We start from the raw sequence: 27652 nt of genomic DNA on the forward strand, positions 1-27652 counted from the left end.
TGGGAAGAGTTGCTCAGTTTTCACCATTAATGCAGTAGGAAGGAGGCTGTGAATCATACCAAGGGACCACACAAGCCAAAAATTCATATCTAGCAAATGCTCCAGGAGACCCCAAAGACATGAGTGGTTACCCACAGGGAATATCTTTCTAACCTCAGATACGTGTTCTCAGCTTGTAGTTAAAAAACCCCAAGCAAAATATCAATAAAACATTTCTATGCCTCCGCAATGCTTCAACATTTCTACTCTTCTATTTCTTCTCTCCACTCCACAAGCATAGAAGCCAGTAGCTTTTCAGCCTAGTATAACTGTTATCTCAGGGAATCCTTATCCTCTCTGTTAGCATCACCATCTGCAGCCGAGCATAAGCATAGGCAGTGGACTTCCCTACATGGTCTCTAGTAGGTTTTGGTGTTTAGGTATCTCACTCCTTCTTTGCCACTTATGAAGATACTCAAAGACAAAAAGAGCTTCATTCTTTTAGGCAACCTCATCCCACTGATTTCAGAGTAAGTTCTCAAAGCAATGTTGGTCATGGCTTTCACTTCATATGTTGTCACCCAAGCAAGTATCAGTGTCTCCTTTCTATGATAATTTTCTCTTACTTCTTGGAGATGAAGAGAGGGATCCCACACTCTCCCAAAAGCCACCTAAGATGATGTGTTAACTCCTAATTAAAACCCAAATATAAATCAGGAGATTTACGTCTTCGTTCTAGTTCTGTCACTGAGTTGTTGTTTCTCATCTGTGGTGCAGCAGAGGAGGATGTTTTCCTACCTTGCAGGCTTGTTGTGAGGGCTAATTAACATTTTTATAGTGCTTTGATAAATGCCATTGTTAATGTAAAAGAGTATCATTTTGATAAATGCCATTGCTAATGGAGAAGTAGCATTTCCATTGAATCTGTAGAGATGCTGAGAGAAGATACAATAGAATAAGACAAATCTCTTTCTAAGGCACATGAAACAATAGCACAATGGAAACAGCTGGGAGGAGATTTATTTGATGTTTCTTTATGGTTTCTTGCCCATAGGCTCGACTGGTCTCCCTGGACCAGGCCTTCTCTGGGAAGATCTGTTTTTGTAGAGACATTGTACAGCCCAAACAAATTGAAGCTATGGACTTTGGCTAGCAAATGTGGCTGCCAGGCAGGTTGAATTTTTGCCTACCTGAAGATATCTGTGCACAAGAAAAGAGATAGGGCTTTTTATTTTTGCAGCGGATGAAGATACTGAGGAGAAACACAAGAACATACTTCAAATAAAGAGCTGCTGCAATGGAAAGGAGTACACATTTATTTCATGTCTCTTCAGGATCAGACAAAGATCCAGGGCTGGAGACCCCCCTTCCCACCAAGCCATGCTCTACTCAATCCTATGTTCCAGTGCTCACCTTGAGATCTTTCCTCCTTCTGTTGCAGACAATATTTGGAACATGACAGGATGTTTCTCTCTCTTTTTTTTTTTTGCCTCCAGTGGATGGGAAATGGCAGGCATGGGGAGTGTGGGGCAGCTGCACCGCCACTTGTGGAGGTGGGACTCAGAGACGTGACCGTGTGTGCTATGGGCCCTTCTTTGGTGGACAGACTTGCCAGGGTGCCAAGGAAGAGTACAAGCAATGTAATGACAGAAAGTGTCCTGGTATGTACCCAAGACCTCTCACACTTTCCTTTGCATGGGGGGACCTCGGAAAGACTGTTCTATGTGAATGCAACAAGGAGTTTGATCCAGATGAATCTTGCCTAGACCTCAGGCACAAGATAGGTCAAGGGCTTGACTTAATTCTTGCCCAAGCCCAGCCGGTGTAACCATGCTGATTTCAGTGAACATTTGTTAAGTCCCATCGTTCTACCCTTAATGTTTTTCATTGCTAGAGGCATAAGAGGAAAAAGTTAATCATATCAAGAACAGACACCGGAGCCTTGAGTCCATGAAGTAGTTGTGTATTGAGGATGCTGCCATGGTTTTCCACTCTTTACCCAGCCTATAGGAGACCTACACACCCCTTAAGTTTTAAAAAAGACAGATACGTCTACATCTGTCAGAGTCTTACCCTGCCTCATTTTCCTCCAGCTGCAGCCATGGGGACAGCATCTAATGGAGAAATGGGGTACAAAAGCCTGAATGGAGGAAAAGTGAGTGATAGGACAGGGGGCATCCTGAGATTTAATGGGAAAAATAAGCAGGAGCAAATACTTGCAAGTGGGAAAGTTTCTGTCTGTTTCTCACACAGCATAAAGAGGCCAGAAAAAAGGCATGTGCACCACTTTTAATTTCTTTCTCAGACTCAGATGAAGCGCCTGGTGAAATTGCTGGTGGGTAATCAATGGCCTATGTGATGTTGGCAGTCAGACTGCATTGATCGTAATAGGCCTTGATTTTTGACCATAAGGGTAATTAATTGTCAGAGCAGCTCAGTGAGAGACAGGAGAGATTCCCATGGAAACATCTCGGTGGTCCTAGTGAAAAGGGATCTCTCCCTAAAAATTAGACTGGAGCTTGGCACAGCAGGAGTCATTCCGGTGCAGATATTTCTGGGGATGGGTCTGTCATTTGGAGGACAATTAACCCTCAGGCTTCCTTGCAAACTGCTGAAGATAAAGATAAAAGCCAAAGCACTTCAGCATGGAAGTTTCAGCCCATTTTGCTCAAAGATAACAGATAAAGAGGCGGTGTGCCTGAAACAGCACATTCACTCTTTCCAGCTATGCTCTAATAAAAGATATCACCTCTCCTTACAAGCTGTGCCTCTCAATTAGCAGTGGTGTGTGAGAGTCCCCTTTAACTCAGCCACAAAGCTCTCCCTAGCCATAGAAAATCTTAGCACTGGGTTGTCTGGTGGTGTCCATGGAGCACTGCAGATTTAGTTCAGCTTCAGTGTGTGCCAGCTGGGGCCCTGGAAGAACAAGCCCAATCTTTTCTTCTCTTCCTGCAGGGGCTGAATCCTGCACAGTGCTCAAAAGGAACAGGCATGTCTCGGGGACTAAGCCCTGCTATGTTTCAAAACCAGAAGGGTCTTGTTGCAGCTGTTAATTTGCAGGGGAAGGAGGAAGGTGGGGGTTCATCAGAGGCTAAAAATAAGCCCGCTCAATTTGTTCTCGAGAAAGTATCAATTGCCGGCATGATTTGATTTGAACACAAGAATTGAGCTTAATTGGGTTAGTTGTTAAAATCTCCCAGTGCAAATAGGTTTCTCTGGTAAAATGGGGTTTGTTTTGAAGCAATGTCAAAAAGGGGGAAAAAAAAATAAAGAAAAAGAAAAAAAAAGAGGGTTAAATTATTCTCTCCTGGTTTGGGAATTGCTTCGGCACTCACTGACAAGACAACGCCAGACAATCAGTGTATTTCTAAAGAGCATCTCTGATCCACAGCATCCCTCAGCGGTCCCCAGGGAGACTGCAGGGGTGATGAGACCAGGAAGGTCTGATGGGTCAGAGGAGGAGAAAGGGGAGGTGAGATGCAAACATACTCCTCCGCTTTTCAATGTGCTCTGTTGTTTTGTAGTCGAGGGTGCTAGAAGTTCCCCACCCCATACTTCAAACCCTCCTTTGAACTACAGTTTGATGAGGAGAATAATGTCAAAGCACTGGTCCAGGTGGCAGGAGTTTGTATTCAGCTCCCTACTCTGCCATGGGTTTTCTCAGTGACCACATGCTGGTCACAACTGGGTGACTTAATCTCACTGTCCAATAGCTCTGTGTCAACAGATTTGAAATAAAACTGCTTCTTTTCCACCCATGTTTGCCTTATCTACAGAAGTCATAAGCTGTTGGCCTAGGGACTATTTCTGTTTACATGCAGAGCACAGCAGGGATCCTGTTTGCCCTCTATAATTTTATTACAATAGTGATTACTCACAAGGGAATTTTAAAAAAGGAGAAGGAGCATCTGTTTCCAAGCAGAGACTGTACGTTATTCATTATCAGTGTTTACTGGGGAGAAATCTGTCTTTGAACTTCAGATGAAGTCACACAGTCTTGGAGATTGATTCTAAGAGATGTGTAGGCAGCTTCTTGGGTCTTATACGAGTCCTTCAAAGAAGAAGGAATTAACATGCCCATAATAAAGTGTGAGTGTTCTCCACAGCCAGATTGGTGCCCTGGGTAAATCAAGAGCATCAACAGGCTATGTCCATCACTGGGTATTTGCTCCATGAAATGGTCTATGTTTGCGCATCCATTGCACAATCCTTTGTAGAAGGAAGCCTTCAGGGTTGTCACTGTCCCATGGCTGTTTTGAGAGAAGCGGTACCTGAAGGAGGCCTACAGCAAACCATGTAGTGATAGGACAAGGGGGAATGGGTTTAAATTGGAAGGGGAGAAGGTATAGATTAGACATTCGGAAGAAATTCTTCACGGTGAGGGTGGTGAAGCACTGCAACAGGTTGCCCAGGGAATTTGTGGATGCCCCAGTCCTGGAGGTGTTCAAGGCCAGGTTGAGTAGCCTGGTCTAGTGGGAGGTGATTCCTTTCATGGCAGCATGGCTGAAAGTGGATGATCTTTAAGGTCTGTTCCAAACCAAACCATTCTATGATTCTACAATTCTATGAAAATTCAAGACCTCCCTCTTTTTTTATTGCACTCCCCAAACCTTCCTATGTCTTTACTGGCAGCAATGGATCCCAATATAGGCAAGACACTCCTTCACAGAAGCTCAGCAGGCAGCTGCCAGGCTCCACGGCTGGTTAGCTTTGGCTTTGCTGTTGCTTTTCCTCACCACTTACAGGCATGCAGTCAGCTTCCTTTTTATTGGTAGTTTTACATGCACAATAAATAAAAGCCATAATCAAAAAACATTAAATATAATTTTTTCTCTTTCCCACTCTCAGGAGTGATAAATAACACCATCCTTAAGCTCCCTCTGTTTCACATGCTGCAAGTAATGAGTTTCTCAGCACAAAGCTCTCCTGCAGTGACTGTTTTTTTCCGAGGTCCCACCAGCTCTGGGGCCAACTCAGCTCCACCCTCATACAAAGGCATCAGAAAACTTCCTTCCAAAAAGCTTTTCCTGTGAAGCCTCAAAACACAATTCTTTGGTCTCCCAGACTCTGCAGCAGTGCTTGGAAATGAGCTGCTGGTGCAAATCCAGCCTATTGGTCCTCAAATCTTTTCCCTGTGTCCTCACATGAGACGGCAGCAGGCAGAGAGCCTGAATGAAGTCCACCCAGGGGATATGTCCATCTTGGTTTTTCATCCACTTGTTGTTCTTCCCTTCATTCTTAGTCCAACTTATTTATTCTGAGCCTGAATTTAGACAGATCCAGCCCTTAAGGAGGTGGCTGTGAAGAATGGAAAGAGCAGAGTCTGGCCCCGTGGAGTTCACCTGCAAAAGGTGGATGTTTGCCCATTAAATAAGAAAAGAAAACTTTAGTAGGTGTAGCAACATCGGTTTTATTGTAAAGAGCTGCCACATGGCAAAGCAAGCATGTGGAGTTTCCCACGTTGTTGCATGCATATTAGCGAGTTAATCCCTGGGATGGATGGATGGATGCCCAGTTTTCAGACAGGCAAAGCAAATTCTAGAGAGGTTAAGTGGCTTTGTCAGAAGCCATGCACCAAGCTGCTGTGGAGTTGGGAGTTCACCTCCATGCCTCCTGGCTCACATCACAGTGCTGTTCACTTCACACCACACTCGCATCTTTCCTCTTCCCATTCCCTTTTCCATGTCCCTCCTGAGAGATTTTTCTTTCTTGAAGAACCCCACGAAATCTGTGATGAGGAAAGTCTTGCCTCTGTGGTTTGGAAAGAAACACCTGCTGGGGATGCTGCAGCCGTCCGGTGTCCTCGCAATGCCACTGGTGAGTATGACTGCATGCCTTGGCCAGGGAGCTGTAGCCTCAGGGTATCCTTCATCCTTTGCCTTCTAGATGTGGAGAACATGGTTGTGGGAGGACAGGACAAGCAAATGGACTTCCCTTCGTTCACTCAGAACTAAAATAACTTTCTTTGATGCTTGTGGTCCTTCACTGTTTACAAACAATTTCTTATTTGACACTGGAGAATTTGAGGTGGTCTCCCATCCACCCAGTCCTGGGACAGCTTTCCAATTAAAGATTGCTATGTTACATTCTTCCTATTATCTACAAATAGCTCTGCAGCAGCAGATAGGTCTTTATGAGAGCCTTCTAGACTTGGGTGCTGTATTTCTCTCCACTGTTCTTAAAAGAGAGTATCTGAACATGAGCCAGCAGTGTGCCCAATGGCATCTTGGCTTATATCAGAAACGGTGTGACCAGCAGGTCCAGGGAGGTTATTCTCCCTCTGTACTCAGCACTGGTGAGACCGCTTCTCGAATCCTGTGTTCAGTTCTGGGCCCCTCACCACAAGAAGGATGTTGAGGCTCTGGAACGAGTCCAGAGAAGAGCAACAAAGCTGGTGAAGGGGCTGGAGAACACGCCTTATGAGGAGCAGCTGAGAGAGCTGGGGTTGTTTAGCCTGGAGAAGAGGAGGCTGAGGGGAGACCTCATCGCTCTCTACAACTACCTGAAAGGAGGTTGTAGAGAGGAGGGAGCTAGCCTCTTCTCCCAAGTGATGGGGGACAGGACGAGAGGGAATGGCCTCAAGCTCCACCAGGGGAGATTTAGGCTGAACATTAGGAAAAAAAATTTCACAGAAAGGGTGATTGGGCACTGGAACAGGCTGCCCAGGGAGGTGATTGATTCACCTTCCCTGGAGGTGTTTAAGGCATGGGTGGATGAGGTGCTGAGGGGCATGGTTTAGTATTTGATAGAAATGGTTGGACTCGATGATCCGATGGGTCTCTTCCAACCTGGTGATTCTATGATTCTATGATTCTATGATCTGAAAGCAGGACATCAGAATTGTATTGTCCACTCACACTTAGATGCTCTCCTCTCCTTCTTAGAAACCAGAGTAGCTCTCTAAACGTATCAAGTGCGCATGTTGACGTTCTGATCATGGTGGTGTGAAGTGATCAATCTGGGAATCCAAGTCTTATTTGTTGTGATCTTGGCTATGTGTTCCCAATGAGTGGGAAATAGTGCAGAGAAGGCTCCAGGAGGCATGCTGGTGGTGGAGCTTGTCCTCAGCTGGATGTTCCTCACTCCCAGGCAGGAAGAGAAATGGGGGCATCAGTGTCAATAATGAACATAAAGTTTTTGTGTTGTTTGAGTGAGGTGGCTGGGTACAGACAAACCCTGCAGCTCTCTAACTCACACAGCCTGGGACAGTCAGTATTATACCTAGAAGAAGGGCTGCATCCATAGAAAGGTCACTGAAATACTTAGCAATAGCAATGGGATTATGGACCTAAGAAAACCTACTCCTCAGAGCCTTTCCAAACGGCAGCACAACTGCTTGGGCAAGGCAATCCTCCTATTTCTCCTTGCTGATATGTGTGTTCCTCTGCATCGCAAAGGCGTGTGATTACCACCGCAAAACCCTCTGTAGGCTGAAGCTAAAGGAAGGTCCGGGGGAGGACTGCAAGCAGCTTTCAGAGTTTTCAGCAGATGCAAAGATGGTACTGTCGGATATTTATTCCACTTGAGTCTGTGTAGGCAGCACGAGCCACTGCGGCTTCTTTAGTTGCAGGAACCAGACCATGCCACTTGGGGAGGCTCGTGGGGCTTCCTGAGCCAAGAAGAAAGCTACCCTCCAGGGAAGAAGAAACCTTTTCCCTTCACTAGCCATGTCCAGTTCCCTAGGTTTCGTTTTCTTTCCCAGCTCCCTTTGCTGTCCTGTCCCTCAACAAAAAATACAGGAGAAGGAAATAAAAATTCTCTCTCCTACCTCCTTGCACGTGTTATTCAGGCATCTGGAGATGCACCTGCTGCCCTTTGTGCTGGTAGACATGCCTACATGAGCATATCGACCAGTTCTGAGTGGCCTCCAGGAAGGTGCTTGGCTTTTCATCCTGCCATCCTCACTCTCATATTGATTTCTTTCCTCCCCCAGGGCTGATCCTTCGAAGATGCATTTTAGATGAAGAAGGGATAGCTTATTGGGAGCCTCCAACATACATCAAATGTGTTTCTATTGATTACAGGAACATACAGATGATGGTAAGACAGACTGGCTTCTCCACTCAGCAGGTCTGAGATCCCATCAAATACCTATTATATTACTATAGTTTTGAAAAAGGACAATAGCATTTCCATGTGAAAGCAAGATGCCAGCTCTGACCTGCTTTTCCTCTTACTGTTTTTGTCTGCTTAACTTCTGATGCACGAGCAAGCCATGAACAGGGGATGGTTCCTCACTGGGTATTTTAGTATCTAGTCTGGCAGAATCCAGGTCCTACCATGTCTTTCATATCACATTATCAGTAAGAATAGCTGTGAATGTGTCAATTTTAAATTAGCCACTTATTTTTCATTAGTTTTAAATACATTGTTGGGATGAATTTCTGCTGGTCTGCTGTGGCTTGCCTTAAAATGGCTTTGCCTTTATGACAACCATCTTCTCTTGTTCAGGACAAGCTACAGCCTGTCCTGAAATCTAAGAAACCTAATCTAGTGGCAGAGGGTGTTGAATTGGATGATCTTTAAGACCGCTTATGACCCAAACCATTCTGTGATTCTATGATTCCATAAATAGTTCCAAATTTGTTATAAGAAAACAAGGTTTTTGGACAAAAATCTTCTATTAGCTGGCCTTGGGTTATGAACAGAATAGCATCTGTGAAGTAGAATATTTTCTTCTGAACCTACACACAACCTTTCCTTTGTTGACATACAGAAAAATTCACTTCTGCTCGCCTACCATTTTAAAAATATCACAGTCTCTCAGGCCAGAATCATCCAATCTGCACTGTGCATTATGAGGAAGGTCAAAAAGCCTTCCCCCAGCAATTTCTTCACTGAGCTCATTAACTTGATTTTGACTGTCCCTAAAGCATTTGTCACATTTCTTTCTCAGACCAGGGAACATCTTTCCAAAGCTCAGCGTGGGTTGATGGGAGATGGTCTGTCAGAAGTACTCCAAAACCTTGTGGAAATCTCCCAGGATGGAACCAGCTACAGTGGCGACTTGCTCTCCACCATCGATGTACTCAGGAACATGACAGAGATCTTCCGTAGGGCTTATTATAGCCCGACTTCCGGGGATGTGCAGGTGAGCTGAGATTCATATCCTGGAGACCAAGGTTAGGTTACAAGTAGGTGTGCATGCTCAGGGTTTTATTCTCTCCTTTGTAGCTGATGCAACGGTGATTAAAACCTGGGGTATTTTCTGCCCAAGTGAAGTGACTTTTTTGTGCTAACAGCTCTCTTTTCTGAGTGGTTCTCCCTGGTTTATAAAGGGGGAACTTGAAAATCAAAGTCACTTTGAAATGTTTCAACCTGATAGCATTTTACTATGGAGTCTAATTTATATAGGAACATTATTTGGAAAGGATTGCAGTCTAATGACAAGAGGTAAGATGATCCTGTGGTATTGAGTACCTGGATGTTGACTTAGGAGAACATCTTGATGCCTTCTCTTCCCAGGGTTTTACTTTTAGCAGTAGTGTGCAGAGTGGCTACAAGATATGCCCTTGGGATGGCTGACCACCCCATCACCTGAAACATCAAACTGATCCTACAAGATCTTCAATGGGTGGTAAAACTAGAGAAAGAAATCAATAGTCTTGGAATATCTTTTCTCCTTCCTTCTGATAGTCTGCTGCAAAGATATTGCCATACATAGCACCCTCGTGATCAGTCACTGCTTTCCTTGCCTGGTTGCAGGCTATAGAGGATAGTAAGTGTTCCCTGTGCTGGAAATAGCAGAAATAGTTGAAAATAGGATAGAAAAGCATTTATACAAGGCAAGACCACCTGTTTTTAACCAGTTTCTGACAGACATCTGCCTAGTTTACACACGTGAACTTTCAGTAATGAGTACAAGACATATTCCCAGTCCAATGCCGTATCAGATACAGCAGTCAAAGTCAAGATCTTCAGAAAAAGGCCTTACTACAATCTGTTTTGCCATTAACATCCTTGGGGGCAGAGGCATGGGAAATGTTGTGGGACACTGGGAATGGGACCATGAGAACCCTCTTGGAGCATGATAGATTCTCACATGCACCTCGTGCATCCCTGTGTCCTTCCTGGCCTGTGCTACATTTGGTTAACCAACTCTTTTTTCTTCTTTTGTCTCTCTTCCCCAGAACTTTGTCCAGATCATCAGTAATCTTTTATCGGAGGAAAACCGGGAAAAATGGGAAGAAGCTCAACTGGTACGGACCTTCAGAACTTTCCCTGAAAGCAGGCAGGCTTTCAGCATAGGCTTAAGCCATGATAAGGGCAGTTTCCAAATATCTACATGACCTCCTACCTCTTCTTGCTCATGATACATTGTTGTAGAATCATAAAATATCCTGAGTTGGAAAGGACCCACAAGGATCACCGAGCCTTAACTCCTGTCCCTGCATAGGACCACCCCAACAGTCACACCATGTGCCTGAGGGTGTTGACCAAATGCTTCTTGAATATTGTCAGGCTTGGTTGCATGACTGCTTCCCTGGGGAGCCAATTCCAGTGTGCCACCACTCTCCGGGTAAAAGAAACTTTTCCTAATATCCAGCCTAATACGCCCCTGGTGTATCTTCCTGCCATTCCCTTGGGTCCTATCATTGGTCATCAGACAGAAGAGATCAGTGCCTGCTCCTCCTCGTTCACTTGTGAGGAAGCAGCAAACTGTGTGCAACATGTGCCTGTTACAACCACAGACCACAAAATACGTCCATCCACCAATGCTTCTCTTCTTGGATAAATCCCTATGATGAAAAAGGCAGACTATCCAGACATGATCAGCTTCAGCACTGGCTATCACTCAACTGGTTCATGCGAATGGTCATGTGGGTGAGCTCAGTGTCAGGCTGAGCCGTGTTTAGGGAATAGCTCAGTGAACCACAGGATCTCAGCAGTAAACCAGAATCTCTGCATGGAGAACAACAAAAAAAATGAGGGCAAATAGGAAATTTTGGACAGCTCTTAAAGGTCAGGCTGGGCTTAAATTTGATATCTGTCTTGGCTTGTCATAATTCCCCATTTCTTCTCTGACCAAGACAAAGAAGTGGAATTACATGTGTTTGAGTTCCTGGCTAAAAAGATGCAGGACAGGCAGGATTTTCATCCTTCAGAGCTGGGCCAGAACCAGAGCTTCTGGTTCTTCTCAGCATAAGCTGAACTAGGGTTCAATAATATTTTGTTACTTCTCTCCTCTCAGTGTTGGGGATCCTGATGGATAATTCTGTGGGTAACTCTTGTGTTTCAGAGGAAAGCATTGTTTGTTTTTCCATCTCTGTCTTATTTTGTCCCTTGCCTCTTTTGCCTCAGTTGAACTCTCTGTTTGGGCTTGTGTAAGGCTTGTTCCTTGCTCCTTTCCTATTTTCTTGGTGAGCCTTTGGGCTGCTTGATGCTGTCATCTCACTACAGCATTCAGGTATCACACCTAAGTGATCTGCCTCAGACCAACAGCTCTGGTGGAAAGCCCCATGTTAATGCTTCTTCCTTCCATGTTCAATCCTCATTATTGCATTTTGAAACACCAGCTCATGTTGGTCTCAGCTTGAAAAACAACCTGAACAAGAACTATAACTTGGCCTTTGTGAAAGATTGGTCCTGTGGAAGATAACCAGAGGTGTGGATCAGAACATGGCAGCCCCTTTTTAACCATGAGCTTCTGCTACAAAATTCCTTGGAGAGATCTGGAAATACCAATCAAGAAAAAATGACCCAGTACAAAAAGCAACCCAGAGTCCAGTTAGACTCACACCAACCAGGGAAGTACTCTGGGAAAAAAGTCTTACCAGTTAAAGCTGGCACAATTATTGGTAGTCCAGTACGTGAGACAGGGACCTGAATGCAGCTCCTTCATGCAACAGAAACTACACCACAAGCCTAGCAGCCCTATGAGCCTGTTCTTCTCCTCTTTTCTCCCTGAGAATTGCTGGTTGCCCATTGCATTTGGAAGAGGATGACACAGTCTGGCTCCAGACAAGATAAAGGACCATCTGGGCATGGTCCTGGGCAATTGGCTCTAAATGGCCCTGCTTGAGCCAGCAGGATGGATCAGATGACCTCCAAGATCCCTTCCAAACTCAACCATTCAGTGACTCTTAAATCTGTGACCAAACACTCAGTTTCAAGACCACAGGTGTGTGCATATCTCAGCACGTAGCAGAGGAGGCTATCAAATTGTCATGACAACAGGGAAACCCTGTTGATCCCCTTAAAAACAGCTGCAGCTTACTCTCTGTGACAATTCATTCCCACAGGCTTTCCCTGTACAATCTACACTTTTTACCTATAGACAGATAAAGCTCAGCCTGGTTCCAGATTCCCCCTAACCTGCATGAGGGGTGAGTACAACATGGGGAGAAAGATTGACTGGGACATATTTCAGTGGGAACTGAGCTGTCAGCCTAACATCATGACTTTAGGACACAGAAATCTTTATGAACTGGAGGACAACAGAGGTTTCAACTGTCTCTCTCCTTCTCCCTCAAAGCTGCTGAACCAAACCTACACTCTGCATTTTGCAAGATTAACCAGTTCTTATAAAACGTGGTCTTTGGCAGATTAGAGGTAAACCCAACTTCACTGCAGCTTCACATCCCAGTGCCCTGTGACTCCCCAGACAGAGACATTTTCCAAGGAAAATAAAACCCAAAGCAACACAGAATAGTATTCAGAGAAGGGCTACCATGTTTCTTTGAGCAGATTGTGTTGGCAATTATATGATAAAAGCCTGAAAGACCACGGCCAATGTAGAATGGGGTTAGTTTGACCTTGTGATTTCAATTGGTAATAGATTATGAAAGTATACTGTCAAAAACAGCTTCCTTACTCACTTCTCTTCCTTTCATGAACACTTGCTGATCTGGAAAATCTTTTTAATCTGATCCTGATAGAGTTTTGGTCTTACCAAGTTTCTTTCAGATAGACAGAGACACACACACATGGCCACCCCTGTGCTTGTTGCCCATACACTCTCCAGTTCAGCCTTCTTTCTGCTTCCATCCCATCCTGTCCTGCTTGTCCCCAGCTATCTCTTCAGCTCTGCTCAGCCACCTCAGGATGTGTGGATTGTGATGAGGAACCCAAAATGCTGTGAAAGTGGTGGAAAAGGATAAGAAGAGATGTAAGCAGCTGAATTGCTTTTCTTCAGCCTTTCGTGATATTTGTTAAACCCCTGTAGGCAAATGTACTTTGAGGAAACGACAGGTAGTCAGCACAGCACATTTCAGATGGATTATCTTTTATGAAGTCTGTCACTGGAATAGTAGTTATTGTTTAACAGCCTGGCAAAATACAGGTGAAGAATTATTGCCATTATCTTTATCATCAAGGAAACACCAGAAAACACAAAAGAGACAAAAGACACTCCAAGAGAGCGTGTATCCAACAAGCAGTAACTTGTTTACCGAAGAGTGAGATCCTGCCAACAAAACAGAAAAGCACAAACCCAGACCGTGATGATTTTCTGGATATGTTTATGTGATCTGGTATCTAAGATTTGACATTTGACCATGGGAGTCCTTTGATGTGGCTGCTTCAGTGGCATAATAGCAAAATTAACTGTCCATCAACCATCCATCAACCCAACACTACCATGTCTAATAATCTATATCCTGAAGTGCCATGTCTACACATTTATTTAACACTTCCAGGGATGGTGACTCCACCACTTCCCTGGGCAGCATTTTCCAGTGCTTCATCACTCTTGGAGTAAAGAATTTCTTCCTAACATCCAATCTAAACCTCCCTTAATGCAACTTGAACCCAAATATGTGTTTTCAGGCCAAGTATCATAGCACCTGAGTAACAGGGAATTCTGAGGTTTGGGAATGACTCTTAGAATTTGACAAGGTGCAAAGCTTCAACATACCAACATGAACACATCTTCGCTGTCTGGCACAACATCTCTGGATGTGCAATTGCAAAATCTTCTGGTTTGTTGACAGCTAGGTTGGGCCAAATACTCTAGGCAATAGACTTTGAAAGAAAGTGGAACTCCATTAAATCATGGCTGATGAGTTGGGGTTAGTAATAGAGGTAATCCTAGAGAAGGAAAGAGATGGATAAATTATCTTCTGCTCCAGGGAGTCGTTTGCTTTGAGATATTGTTCTCCATGCTAAGTTTTATAGATCTGAATGCCGGATTATATTTTGCCCTGTTCTTTTTATTTTTACAGGATTTCTTTTAGGATTTTTCAGTCCTCATTCTTCACAGCTCTATAATTTTCTATTATATCCAGTGTACACTTGCAGTATGCATGTGAGAACAGATACCTTTGCCCTCAGACAAACTCATGCTGTGTTCTTTAGTATCCGTGCTACTACATATTCTCCTCCTCTCTGCAGATAGGGCCAAATGCCAAGGAGCTGTTTAGGCTCATGGAGGATTTCATTGATGTCATTGCCTTTCGCATGAAGGATTTCCGGGATTCCTACCAAGTGACGGACAATCTGGGTGAGTTGATTGGCACTCCTCTTGTTGGGTAGAGACCTCAGAAAACTGTAATTACTGTACAATATGTGTAATCTGGGCTGTGAGGATGGAAGGAGGGAAGGCATAACGTGGTGGAACATTAAAAGGTTTGGGGAAAGCGATGGTCATAAATATGGGGTGGCTTTTCTCCAAATAAGTTAGGACTTAATTGTGAAGAAGAGATGTCCATGGTGAGATCTGAGAGATATCTATAGAACCATGAATGGAGAACAGATGACAAATTGGGCAGAAATAGTTGCTTCCTTTTATTTTTTTTTAACACAAGAGCTGCACAGTAGCCAATGAAGTGAACAGGCAGCACGCAAACAGCAGGCAGTGTTTGATTTATGCTGTATGCACAATCACAGTGTGGAACTTGTTGCCAGAGGATGTTGCAGAAGCCAAAAAGTACAGATGGGTTCCTGACGGGATTAGGAAAATGCACAAAGGAGAGGTCCATTGGTGGTTGTTAAAGCTGATGATCTGGACATAGCTACTAGTCGAGGAAGCCCTGCTGACTGTCGGAAGCTGGGAGGACAGACAAAGATATGTCTTGCTCGGTTCTTTTTCACACTTCTTCTTAGAAGCGGCTACTGGCCACTCTTGGTGACAGGAGCAGGCTGACCTCTCTTCTTCCAGGTTTAGCGCAGGCAAGTCCTTTTCAATGAACAGAAGCATGAGTCCTAACAGTCAGTGTCATCTTCCTTCATGCATAGATATTACCTGCAGAGAGCATCACTCCTATGCCTATCAAGGTCCAGCCTCACTTGTTCTGCTATCTGATTTCCCACTATTCCCACCAAGGGTTTTTTTAGCACATGGGAATTTATTGAGGCTGCTTTTGCTTACTGGCTTTATTTCTTGCTTCCCTTTAGTCCTCGGCATTCACAAACTGCCTGCTAATGCAGCAACTGACATCACCTTTCCCATGAAAGGCTGGAGGGGCATGGTGGACTGGGCCAAGAACTCGGAGGACAAGGTTACTGTCTCCAAGAGCATCCTGTCTTCAGGACTGACAGGTAGGCAGCCCAGCACTCCCAAATAATATTTCTTCTTCTTTTTATAGGAGAGATTCCTTCCATTTGGCTGGTATTCAAAATCTCCTTCCAGCTCAACTGGATTTGCTCACCAAAAGCAGTGCTGAGTGCAAATGAGGCTTTCAGATATGGTCTGACCAAGAGTCAAACCTAAACTACTTGCAAAAGTTCAGAGGCAGGCTTAGTGCCTGGATGTAGATGTATGTCTTCTTCTTAAATAAACAACATATTTAGAAAAGAGCAGGACATGACACAAGAAGTCAGTGAAACACTGCGCTGATGATTTCTTCTTCCAAGGCTTCTGAACCTGGGAAGGAATAGAAACATCCCTTGCTTGCTGGGTCACTCTGTCATTGATGCATGTGGGTGCTGAGCTGAATCTGCAATCTTCTGCAGGTCATGTTGGGTACTGCAATGAGTTTCTCATGCTACCCTGAGTGTATTGGGTTTCCATTAGGGGTAGTGAATGGTCATTGCCTCTGTGGCTAACGTATAAGAATGGTTTGTCAACGTGAGAAAGGCAAGTGCAGTAAGGGCATTGTTCTGCCACCTATTACCATGGCCATGTAGACAAACACTGCTGTAGATGCCCTCCAAGTCTCAATACAGCCTTGATAGGGCCATCTCAGGGTAAGCAGCTGGGGGTCAGAATGTCAGGCTAAGCAACCGGTGGATCTAGGAGCTCTGCATGGACAAGCTTTTCTAAATTGTGGTGTTATGGCAGTTGTGTGAAATTTCCTGCCCTCAGAAATGAAATTGCATAGGCATTTATCACTGAAGTCACTGGCTCCACACCAGGGCATGGATGTGAGGCACAGTCTGGACGTGGGAAGCACTGAGTGCATCAGCCGAGCTTGTCTCACTGCCAAATCTGAAAGGAAACCAGGGTTCTGGGATGTTTTGCTGAAGCATCCAGCCTTTACCTGGATGCGAGTCCCAGGAACCAATACAATTAAGGTGTTCATCTTCTGGTGGAGAGCCTTAGCATTTGGCAGTATTGGGCCTGAGTTTTCAAAAGCAGGACCCTAAGTTTGTCCTGTTGCTGGGAAATGGTGAGTTTTCCTTCTAGATGCCCTGATGCCGTGTATGACACTAGTGGTTTTCAGAGAGCAGGCTGCTGGCTGCTTCACCAGGCTGTTCCTTGGGGCAGAATCCAGAGAGTGTGAGTTGTTACTGTCAGAAGACCTTTGGCCTCTTCTTGTCAAACCAGGACCTCTTGTCACGGGCTTCCCTACTGGGGATGGAAACAACAAAACCATCATTTCTACTCAGGGAACCTGAGGCCAAGAGCATTTAAGTGATACCCCCAAGGGTAAACAGTGAGTCACTGGCAGAGCAAGGGTCACGTGCAGCACTCCTTGTATTTTGTTGTGCATTGGAGACAACGTTATCTTCCTGGAAGAAGTTGGAGCGTGTTGAGAAGGTTATTACATCTTATTTGAGGAGACTGTTGAGCCTTCATCTTTCAAAACCTTTAATCACTTGTTACACAAACTGCTGGCACCAAACACAGGTGGAACTTACCCTGCTCTGGGGTTGAGGGCTGTCCTAGGGTCCTCATTTGCTTCCTCATGATTGCGTTTTCCAGATTTTTACTAGAAGCATGCTTACACAGAGCTGCTGTAGGGCCTTTGAGCCTCAGTCACTGTGGAAACAAAAAGTGACATCTACCCTGAAGAACCAACTTCCTTTCAGTCTTCACCTCTCCGTGGTTTCCTGAGTCCTGCTCAGGGCTCTACAGCCTCTGCTTTGTTCAGTATCCTGTGCTGGTGGTATCTCATAAGGTTTACTCAGGGATTAACAGTGGAGATGCATCTCTATTGGTTTTGATCCTCACTGTCCTTCAGCTGCAGGGCATAGTGGCAACTATTCTGGGCAAGGTGATCAGACAGGCAACTTAGTGAGACCAAACCACACCCCCAGTCACTGCTGGGAGCTGATTTTGTGCAGATGATTTCAGTGGGACAACACTATTTTATGTAGTTGTGTGATGCACCTCAAGGCACACAGGCTGTGCCAGTGCTGGGGAGATGTGACATGACCAAAATGCAGTGATGTTTCTGCTGGGTAGCACATCAAAGGATTTCATTTTTTTGTATACTAGGATCAGTGAGCAGATGCATTATCTGCCCCACACTAAATGAAACAGGCCTCCATCTCTTTTACCACCAGGAACCTTTGCCTTCTTGGGAGAGTGCTGCGATAACCCAGCCTGTGGGCCTTAAGTGTTGCTTGCTCACAGTCTCATAGGAGCACACATCACTTCTGTGCATCCTCTGAGCACAAAGAAGTAAAACTCTCTTTGGAACCAGCAGGATCCTTGTTTACACAGGGATTCACGGGAAAGGGCAAAAGGCTGTGCCATCTTTCCTAAAGAAGCAAGGCTTATGCAATTGCTTTGCAAGTCTGTCTGTCAGTCTCTCCTAGTTATGTTTTCACCAGCTATCCCACTTGAGCCCAATCTGACAAAGAAGAAGACATGAAGAGTTGTCTGCACTGACGGAGCAGATGCATTTCAAGTTCAACCTCAGTACAAGGCAACAGAGAAGCCTCAGCTCAGGGTGCTTCCCCAGCATTAGTTTTCACTCACCCATTTCCCTCTGAAAATGTGGCCACAGGGCTGCCTCTGCTGATTGTCTTTTTCCAGGGAAGTTCTTGGCTTTTGTAACTGGGCACCGTGAGGCCATGGACAACGAATAGAATGTCAAGTGACTTGGTCAGAGGTTGCACACATGATTCAGAGGTTCATGTGGCACTGTGAGCCCTGCAGACTGCCAAAGCAGTGCACAAGTGGTGGGTTCAGACCAGGCACAGTGGGACATCACCCTTTCTTGGCTGCCCTTGTCAGTTCTAGTGCAGCTCTGCTTTCTGATGGCTCAATAGCTGTGGACAGGAGCAAGTGCCTTTGGGTGGCTGCAAGAGACATTTCACCCTGCAGATTTGTCCACTGAGGTGCTGTCAGGGGGATCAGAGGGATTTCTGAATGGTGGAGAACCAAGCTGGCCAGTTGGGATGAATGAGCCTTGTGTGAAGGCAGATGCCTGGGGAACTGAGTCATCCCGAAGGCTCTGAAACCTTCCTTGGAACTGATGGAGACGTGGTGTGGTGATAGCAGGCACTGCATCCCACCACAGTGATACTGGCATTGGCTGTCCCCATGCAAGTTCTAAACCTGCATCTGGGTGTCCCATGGGGACAGCTGACATCCCAATTATCTCAGTGCTGTTGACTTTTCCCCTTTCCTTTGGTGTTCTACAGAGACGGATGACTCCTCTGTCTTCGTGGTGGGGACTGTGCTGTACCGAAATGTGGGCAACATTCTCTCCCTCCAGAGGTAAGAAGGGCTGCCTAAGGAGGATGAGCAGCTGGGCAATCACCAGACTTTCCTGCTGATCCCTCTGGCTGCAGAGTTCTGGTTTTCCAGGGAAAAAAAAAACAAACCAAAAAACCCAAAGTCACTGGATGTGACAAGACAAACTTTGACTTGCAGTGCAAACCTTTTGGCCCCCATTATCTGGTTCTGCATGTTCAGATGGGGAAAGGCTCATGCATTGCAGATATCACTTGCTGGAAGGGCAGGAAAGTTTTCTCAACCCATATGCAGTGCCGTGCTCTCCAGATATGAGGGGAAGCACAGTGCTGTTTCTATTGCCACATTCCTGCCTGCCAGCTGCCTTCCACCCTTCATCTTCCAAGAGTGGATTTTCATGCTGCCCTGCTCGTCACAAGGGATTTTGGAGGGGGGGCTTGACAGATGGGGGATGCTCAGCTGCCTTGATCCTCCCAAGCTACTGGGAAGCTGCCAGCCACACTGAGTCCTCTGAGAGCATCATGGCAGAAGACAGTCTCAGGGAGAAGAGAGAAGAGTAGCAGCACGCCTGGCTGCACATGTCTACCATGTTCCTGGCCATTGCAAACTGCCTCAGGCACCGAAGCTTTTGTGTTCAGCACTCCCTTTCCTTTTCTTTTATCCTTTCCCTTTTTCTCTCGCTATCTCATTCTTTTTTTCTGAGGCTGGTACTGAGGCAGTAAATTAAACATCCTAAGGCACCTTCTAAATCTGTTCTGCACTGATTAGCGTGAGCCCGTTTACCATAAACACCAGGGCATCTCACCGATAATCATTTAAATACCTACAGATTTAGCACTGGCAATGGCAAAAGAACTCCAAGTGAGTGCAGAGAGGAATCAGCAAGCTAGCCAACTGTATTCTGTAATATCTTCCATTACAGCACTGGGAATTAGATCAGAAGGGCAATAAACATCATTGGCTCAAATGATCCAGTGGTATTTCAGCTTTCTCTGGCCAAACAGTGAATGAGCTCTGATAACCAGCAGCTGCAGCAGCCACAGCCTCGGAACAGTGCTCCCGCGGGAGATCTGATTTAAGACGTTCCTTAATTAAAGGACAGTCCCTCTTTAAAAAAAAAAAAAAAATCAGAGTCCTGAATCACCTGTGGAGATTCAAAGGATAAAAAAAGAGGTAAAAGATGCAGCAGTACAGTACCTCTTACTTCACTGCTGTGTGAATTAGCACAGCAGAACGGGAATGTCTTTAAATAACCATGTAGCTGTATAGCAACTGCTTATGGGAAAAATATTTCTGACTACAAAGGAGAGCAGCTATTCCTGGGTACACATGAGCAATATGGACCCAGATCCTGGGTTTGAATGCATTAACTCAATGTAGAGTCATTTTCCCTAACAAAAAAATAATGTTGATTTCACTCCGCAAACAGCACCATCCGAGCTGTTCCCAATTGTCCCAGTTTACCTCCCCTGGGCAGCAGTCCCTTATCTGAGCCACATATTGCTCTGTCCCCTCGGATCCAGAGAGCCTTGTGGTTCTTGGCAGCTGTGACAACTGAGATGGAAGACACATGATGGCTGATTTTTCAAGCCAGGGAGGTGAGCGGTGCTTGGTGCCGGCTGGGCTGTGCTGCAGAGGATGTGTGCAGCAGTTGGAGAGTCAACAACCTGGCACCTGACAGCCCTGTGTTCAAAACAGCATGTTCACAGCTGTTAGCACACTCTTTACAGCCATGCAGGAACCCTCTGAGCTCATCTGACCTTCTGTCCAAGCCAAGCCTTGATGTGTTTTGCATTCTTCCCAGAAGCTCAGTTGCAACATGTTTTTAAAAAAGACAACTCATCCTCTTCTTGAAAAGATTCCTCGTGATGCTGAGTCCCTCACCTCCTCCCGCAAGCTGCTCGGATGCTTAATTAACTTCTCTGCTGGGAGATTGTTTCGTAGATTAAGGTTGAATTTGTCTGACTTTCACTTCCAGGCACTGGGCCTTTAGGTGGGCGACTGAAAAATACCCCACAAGCAACAAACTATCAGGCAGAAAATATTTTCTCTGGTTTCCTAGCACCTGGATCAATTTTGTGTCTCTTCTTTGAACTCTCTCCACTTCCACTATTTCCCCACCTTAAAGTGGAACTGAACCCAACAGTACAGTGGCATCCCAACAAGGAGGGGTGCAGAAAGATTATCTCATCTAAACTCTCCTCTTTCAGCTTAAAACCATTACCCCTCATCCAATCTCTACACTCCCTCATAAAGAGCTCCTCCCCAGCTTTCCTGTAAGCCCCCTTTAAGTGCTGGAAGGCTCCTTTAAGGTCTCCCTGGAGCCTTCTCTTCTCCAGGCTGAGAAACCTCAACTGTCTCAGCCTGTCCTCACAGGGGAGGTGCTCCAGCCCTGGGATCATAATTGTGGCCTCCTCTGGACTCACTCCAACAGCTTCATGTTCTTCCTGTGCTGACGACTCCAGAACAGAACGCAGCACTCCAGGTGAGGTCTCACAAGAGCAGAGTAGATGGGGGGAATTACCTCCCTTGACAGGCTGGTCACACTTGCAGTCCTGGATATAGTTGGCTTTCTAGGATGCAAGCACACATTGTTGGCTCATACTGGTCTTCTCATCCATCACAGATGATGGTTTCATAGAATCATAAAATCATATAATAGTTTGGGTTGGAAGGGACCTTAAAGATCATCTAGTTCCAACACCACTCCCCGTGCCACCCCTACCCTGTGCCATGGGCGGGGTCATCCCACCAGATCAGGTTACCCAAGCCCCAATCCAACCTGGCCTTAAACACCTTCAGGGATGGGGCAGCCACAGCTTCCCTTGGCAACATATTCCAGTGTCTCATGACTCTCATGGTGAAGAAATTCTACCCTATGTCTAGTCTAAATCTGCCCCTTTCCAGTTTATAGCCATTCCCCTTTGTCCTGTCACCACAAGCCTTTAAAAATAGTCTCTCTCCAGCTTTCTTGTAGGCTCCTTTCAAGTACTGGAAGGTCGCTATAAGATCTCCTTGAAGCCTTCTCTTCTCCAGGCTGAACAAGACCAACTCTCTAAGCCTGTCCTCATATGGGAGGTGCTCCAGCCCTCAGATCATCCTTGTAGCCCTCCTCTGGACCCTTTCCAACAGCTCCATATCCTTCCCATGTTGAGGATTCCAGAGAAGGACACAGGACTCCAGATGAGGTCTCACAAGAGAGGAATAGAGGGACAGAATCACTTCCCTTGACCTGCTGGCCATGCTTCTTTTGATGCAGCCCAGGACATGGTTGGGCTTCTGGGCTGCTAGCACACGTTGCCGGCTCATGTTGAGCTTCTCATTGACCAGCACCCCCAAGTCCTTCTCTGCAGGGAAGCTCTCAACCACATCATTCCCCATTGTGTACTGAAACTGGGGATTGCACCGACCCAGGTGCAGGACTTTGCACCTGGCCCTGTTGAACCTCATGATGTTCTCAGAGTCCCACTTCTCCAACTTGTCCAGGTCTCTCTGGATGACATCACATCCTTCTGGTGTGGCAACTACACCACTCAGCTTGGTGTCATCTGCAAACTTGCTGAGGGTGCACTCAATCTCACTGTCAGTATCATTGATGAAGATATTAAACAGCACCGGTCCCAGTACAGACCCCTGAGGGACACCACTTGTCATGGGTCTCCATCTGGACTTTGAGCCATTGACCACTACTCTTTGAATACAACCATCCAACCAGTTTCTTATCCACCAATTCATCTCCTTGTTCCCACACAGGACCACTTCTGTCCTTTTATGTCACAACTCTTTGCACTGAAGTCCATCTCCCCTGGTACATTTTGTGTAACTGCTCCCCAGAGCCTGTAGCTCTTCATGCAGGACTTGTGCTCTCCAAGTTATGATGCGTTTCCTAATTCTTGGATGCACCGTTATAACTTCTGGTCAGGCCATGACCACTTGGACTTCACAGTCTGCAATGCAAATAACATCTGTGTGTTAAGAACTTGCTCTCCTGAAAGATCAAATGCTTCTCCTGCTTTTGTTTACTGCATGGACTTTTACATGATCTACACCCTCCAAAAGGATGTTTCTGTGTCAGCTAGAATTTAACACTACTGACCCTTACAGACCCAGCTACTAATGAAGACATGCATCGATGCTGACCTTTCAGCAGCTCCTGGTTTTAGCTTATCTACAACTGTCTGCATTTCAATGCTTTGAGTTGATATTTACTCCCATTGGCTTTCCCCTTAACCCCTCTTTTGTAGACTAATAATTGTGGTTTATTGTTTCTTTTCCTTCTTTCTTTATTTTAGGGAAATATTATTCTGTTTTTCTCTTTAACCTGCTAAAACAACGTTGTGCCCCCTGATGCTGATGGAATGCTTTCTGAACACTGGCTTACATGTCTGTGGATGATTCCAAGTTGGTTTTTTTGTTGTTTTGGAGATTTTTGCTATTAAGGAAATGCAAATATTTTCCATGTAATTATTTTATAAAAGGAAAATAAGACCCAGAAAGAAAGGTGAAATTTTTTGCCCATGCCTGTAAATCTGTTGAAGATTTGAATGGGGGAAGATTTCCACTGGCTATGGATGCAGAAAAGGCTGGGAGCACATTGATGCTGGGCTACCACTCAATTATATATCAATTCCTTCATGGTAAACTTAGGGCTGTGTTTTTAACTGACGGTTGGAACATTTGTTTATTTAAACAACTTTTGCTTATTTAAACACCCAAATCTTTTCCTGCTATAGAAACACCAGGAATCCCTGTGTATTTAGATAACCAGTGCCCACCAAATTGCCTACAAAGGGTTTGGCTTTCCAGGGAGTAGGAGTACAGGTATGGGAGATATCTCCTCCCTTATTGTCTCTCCTGTCAAGTCAAATCTCTTGGGGCTGCCCACTTTCTTAGAGAATTTGTCTGGGCACAGACATTTAGGCATACACATGAAAGGTTTGGGCTCTTTCCATTTGTTTTGAACCTCAGAAGGTGGAGATACACACCAGTGCCTCTGGTAGTGAACTAGACAGCATCATGTGCCGCCCCATTGTTACACTGTTAAAGGCCACCATGTCCTTGCTGAACACTTCCTGCATGCTTACTTTGCAGATTAATCCAGATTTAGAGAGAGAAAGCAGGAGGAGTTTTTTTGAAAGGACTTGAGATGACCTTTTTTCCACATGTCAGGGCCATAAAAGGGGTCCAGGAACATTTTATTATTGGGATAGATACAGTCCAATAGCTTTAGGGGCCTGTGTGGTTCATAAAATAGTTTGATACTTGGAGGAATAAAAGTCAAGAGTCTGTGAAGGGAGATCAAAGGGCAGAGGATGAGGTTCAGCAGCACCAAATGTCCTCAATTGTATTTTAAAGTAAGGAGGTCAACTCCTGCACTGTGTACGCTAAACCTTGTATCACCAGTGGTGAATGCAGTGGGATACATCTCCTTCCTCTTTTTTTTTTTTCCTTTCCCCAGGAACGGCACTGTTCTAAACTCCAAAGTCATCTCTGTGACTGTGAAGCCATTTCCCCGGTCTCTCCTCACCCCCTTGGAAATTGAATTCTCCCACCTATACAACGTAAGTCTTTCCTGGGAGTCTGCCCCATCCTGCCCGTGTTTGATTCTGCAGAGAGGGAATGCGTGAGCGCAATGGAAAAGCTAGTTTTGTTGGGCTTTTGAGGTTTTTTTGCCAATGCAGGACCCTTCATCTCCCTTAACGCGGGCTGCTGAGACACTTGACTTGATTGGGCTGAGATTGGGCTGGTGTTGGTGTTCTTTTGTTGCTCACTGCTGAGCAGATTTGCAAACCTTGTATGGGGCAGATCATAGAATCATAGAATAACCAGGTTGGAAGAGACCTCTTGGATCATCGAGTCCAACCATTCTTATCAAACACTAAACCATGCCCCTTAGCACCTCGTCCACCCATGCCTTAAACACCTCCAGGGAAGGTGAATCAACCACCTCCCTGGGCAGCCTGTTCCAGTGACCAATGACCCTTTCTGTGAAAAATTTTTTCCTAATGTCCAGCCTAAACCTCCCCTGGCGGAGCTTGAGGCCATTTCCTCTTGTCCTGTCCCCTGTCACTTAGGAGAAGAGGCCAGCACCCTCCTCTCTACAACCTCCTTTCAGGTAGTTGTAGAGAGCAATGAAGTCTCCCCTCAGCCTCCTCTTCTCCAGGCTAAACAACCCCAGCTCTCTCAGCCGTTCCTCATAAGGCCTGTTCTCCAGCTTTGTGCTCCTTGCTCCGATAATGTTAATGCAGGAGGAGGCTAACAGCACTTCTTCCATAGGGAACGTGGGCATAACTGTCCTGAAGTCACACTATTTCATTGTGGGAATGATCATGGGAGAACTGTGCATGCTTTACCTTAAAAACTGGTTTGTAACAGTGATCTGCCTTGAGGAGGGAGAGAGGGAAGGGAAAGGCTGTTTCAATTAATGCTTGCAATATTCTTTACGATCCTCAGATACTCCTGGAAACATGCATATTACTGCTGTGATCAGTGCTTTAAAAGGCAGTTGAAGATTCCCTCCAGGTTCCCCTGCTCAAACCTAAGCAGATACGTGTAATGGACATTTACACACCCTGAGGCTTGTTCTTGTTGTGGGCTTCAGATGTTCTCATGAGGCTTTGCAACATGAATATGAGATCCATTCTGTCTCTGCTTTGAACTTTCCAGGAAGGATTTTTCCAAAGTGGTCTAAGATAGCTGTAGCTGGAGTCAGTGGTGAATCTCTTCCGGGGACTTTAAACACTCTGGCTACCTCCTGCAGGTCTGGGGCTCTTCTGAGTACGGTGTCCCACCAAAGCATATCCTGTATTTGGTCCACGTTCCAGAAGGAAGCAGCAAAAGGATTCTGTGTGTCAGGAGGAAAAAAGAGAAGCAACAGTAGGCTGTGTCAGGAAAGATGCAGAGTAAAATCCTGTAGTTGTGTCGGTGCACAACAAACTGAGGCCCATCATATTCATGCCTTTCAAGACAAGGGTGAAAGAAGTTAAACCAAGGGCTCAGATCTGTGATTGCTTATCTTGAGTATGAGAGACTCACCATGCTTAGCATAGTGGAAGTTGTTCTAGAGGACCTGCATATTTCATTGTAGATGCTCCAAATGTCCTCAAAACAGCACAGTGCTGATTTTCTTCATTTTTCCCTTTCTTCTCTTCTGGCAGGGAACCACCAACCAGACTTGCATCCTGTGGGATGAGACTGATGGGTAAGTTCTGTGGATTTCTCTTTACTCTGACAGGTCCATTTGCTTCTTGGGGTGAAATCATTACAAATTTAGCAGTGATGTGGAAGTTTGTCACAGCTACTGTCTTTCTGTACTTAGTGTCAAGTCGGCTTTCCTGGCTGATAAAGTCCTCCTTGGTGGAGACTGCTCCTTCCTTTACACAGATGCATCCCTTCTTACTGTGTTTTATTTTAGCGCCATTTGAACCAAGTCTTATATTTGAGTATCTGCAATAAGATGTTGCCAATGTAGCCTGTGAAGGGTCCTGTGTGCCAGGACTGTTGTGTTCCTGTGCCAGGGAAACAACTCTCAGTGTCCAAGCAGGGATGTTCATGTGTACTTTTGCTCTGAGCGAGAAGTGTTTGCTTTTTTTTTTTTTGATGTTCTGTACCTCACCCTCATTTTGCAAACGTGGCCTCTTATTTTGACTCTTCTAGTTTTGGATTTTCCTGCATGAGGAGTGTATGGAAAGATGAGGAGGGCTCTTTGTCAGGGTGTGTAGTGGTAGGAAAAGGGGTAATGGTTTTAAGCTGAAAGAAGCGAGATTTAGATGAGATATTAGAAAGAACTTTTTATTGTGAGGGTAGTGAGACCCTGGCACAGGTTGCCCAGAGAAGTCATGGATGCTCCATCCTTAGAGGTGTTCAAGGCCAGGCTGGATGGGGCTTTGAGCAACCTGATCCAGTGGGAGGTGTTCCTGCCCGTGGCAGGAGGGTTGGAACTGGATGATCTTTGAAATCCCTTCCTACCCAAATTATTCTATGATTCTATGACGATGGAGTCATTCAACGACTGCCCTAAATTGAGCTTAACATAGTAGTGATTATACCTCCTCAGTTCTTGTCCCAAATTGCTCACGGTAAGGAGAATAATGCAAAATCAGAGCCCACTGTTGCAAATAGAGCCTGCAGTGCTGAACTAGGTGTTGTGCTGCTGTAATAGTGAAAAGATTTCTGCTAGGATTCCTGCAATGTCTGGTGCTGATTAGAAGGTGTTGAGTGATGTGATTGTGGTCAGCAGGGAAAAACAAAATTCAAAGTTACCACTAAGAGGCAGGACCATTAAGCCCGCATAAGAAGTAATTGTCAGAGAGTGTGCACCTTAATAAGAAATAAATAAAGTATGCTCTGAAACTGTGGTCTTAAATCCTGAGTGAGTTTGACAAGGATACAAAATGTTTGATTTAGTAGTGTTTTTACTCCATTGACTTTTGTATCTCAGTTGGAGGACCAACCTGACTTCTTTCCTGCTTACAATCAGTTTCTCTCCTTGAGATCTCATGTATTTGGCACATACCTCTGCATTTATTATTAATATTTATTATTACTACCTGCAGTGTTTGAAAAATGATTCTATTATTCTCTTTTTCTGCTCCATTAAGTAGCACATACACACATAGATGGGTAACATATTTGCAGTCAGCTTTCCTTTCTTGTTGGTCTATGATTAATATGGCATGTATGAGGGGATCTAAAGCAAAGCTGAAAAACCCAGAGGGACTCCCTGCTTGTGAAATCACGCCCGTCTTATAGACCAGGGCAGAACTGGTGCCTCTGGGTTGTGGTGAAAATTGCTTCAACATTAGAAGGCCATTGGGATGTAGGAGCCCCTTTTGTGCTATGCTGACCTCACATGGCAGCATGTAAGTG

General features: G+C 45.2%; 1 protein-coding gene across 12 annotated transcripts in view; it reads left to right on the top strand.

Moving 5' to 3' along the window:
- ADGRB1 (adhesion G protein-coupled receptor B1) overlaps positions 1–27652 on the top strand; it is a 316254-nt gene that overhangs the window by 155192 nt on the left and 133410 nt on the right. For all 12 annotated transcript variants that reach the window (XM_069854743.1, XM_069854742.1, XM_069854741.1 and 9 more), the window contains 10 exons: positions 1476–1640; positions 5695–5796; positions 7913–8019; positions 8876–9070; positions 10110–10178; positions 14311–14419; positions 15313–15456; positions 18733–18808; positions 24243–24345; positions 25942–25985. In XM_069854743.1, the coding sequence (XP_069710844.1) occupies positions 1476–1640; positions 5695–5796; positions 7913–8019; positions 8876–9070; positions 10110–10178; positions 14311–14419; positions 15313–15456; positions 18733–18808; positions 24243–24345; positions 25942–25985 (1114 nt within the window). The remainder of the gene's footprint in view (positions 1–1475; positions 1641–5694; positions 5797–7912; positions 8020–8875; positions 9071–10109; positions 10179–14310; positions 14420–15312; positions 15457–18732; positions 18809–24242; positions 24346–25941; positions 25986–27652) is intronic.

This window comes from Phaenicophaeus curvirostris, chromosome 3 (assembly GCF_032191515.1).
Source record: "Phaenicophaeus curvirostris isolate KB17595 chromosome 3, BPBGC_Pcur_1.0, whole genome shotgun sequence".
Classification (NCBI taxonomy): Eukaryota; Metazoa; Chordata; class Aves; order Cuculiformes; family Cuculidae; genus Phaenicophaeus; species Phaenicophaeus curvirostris.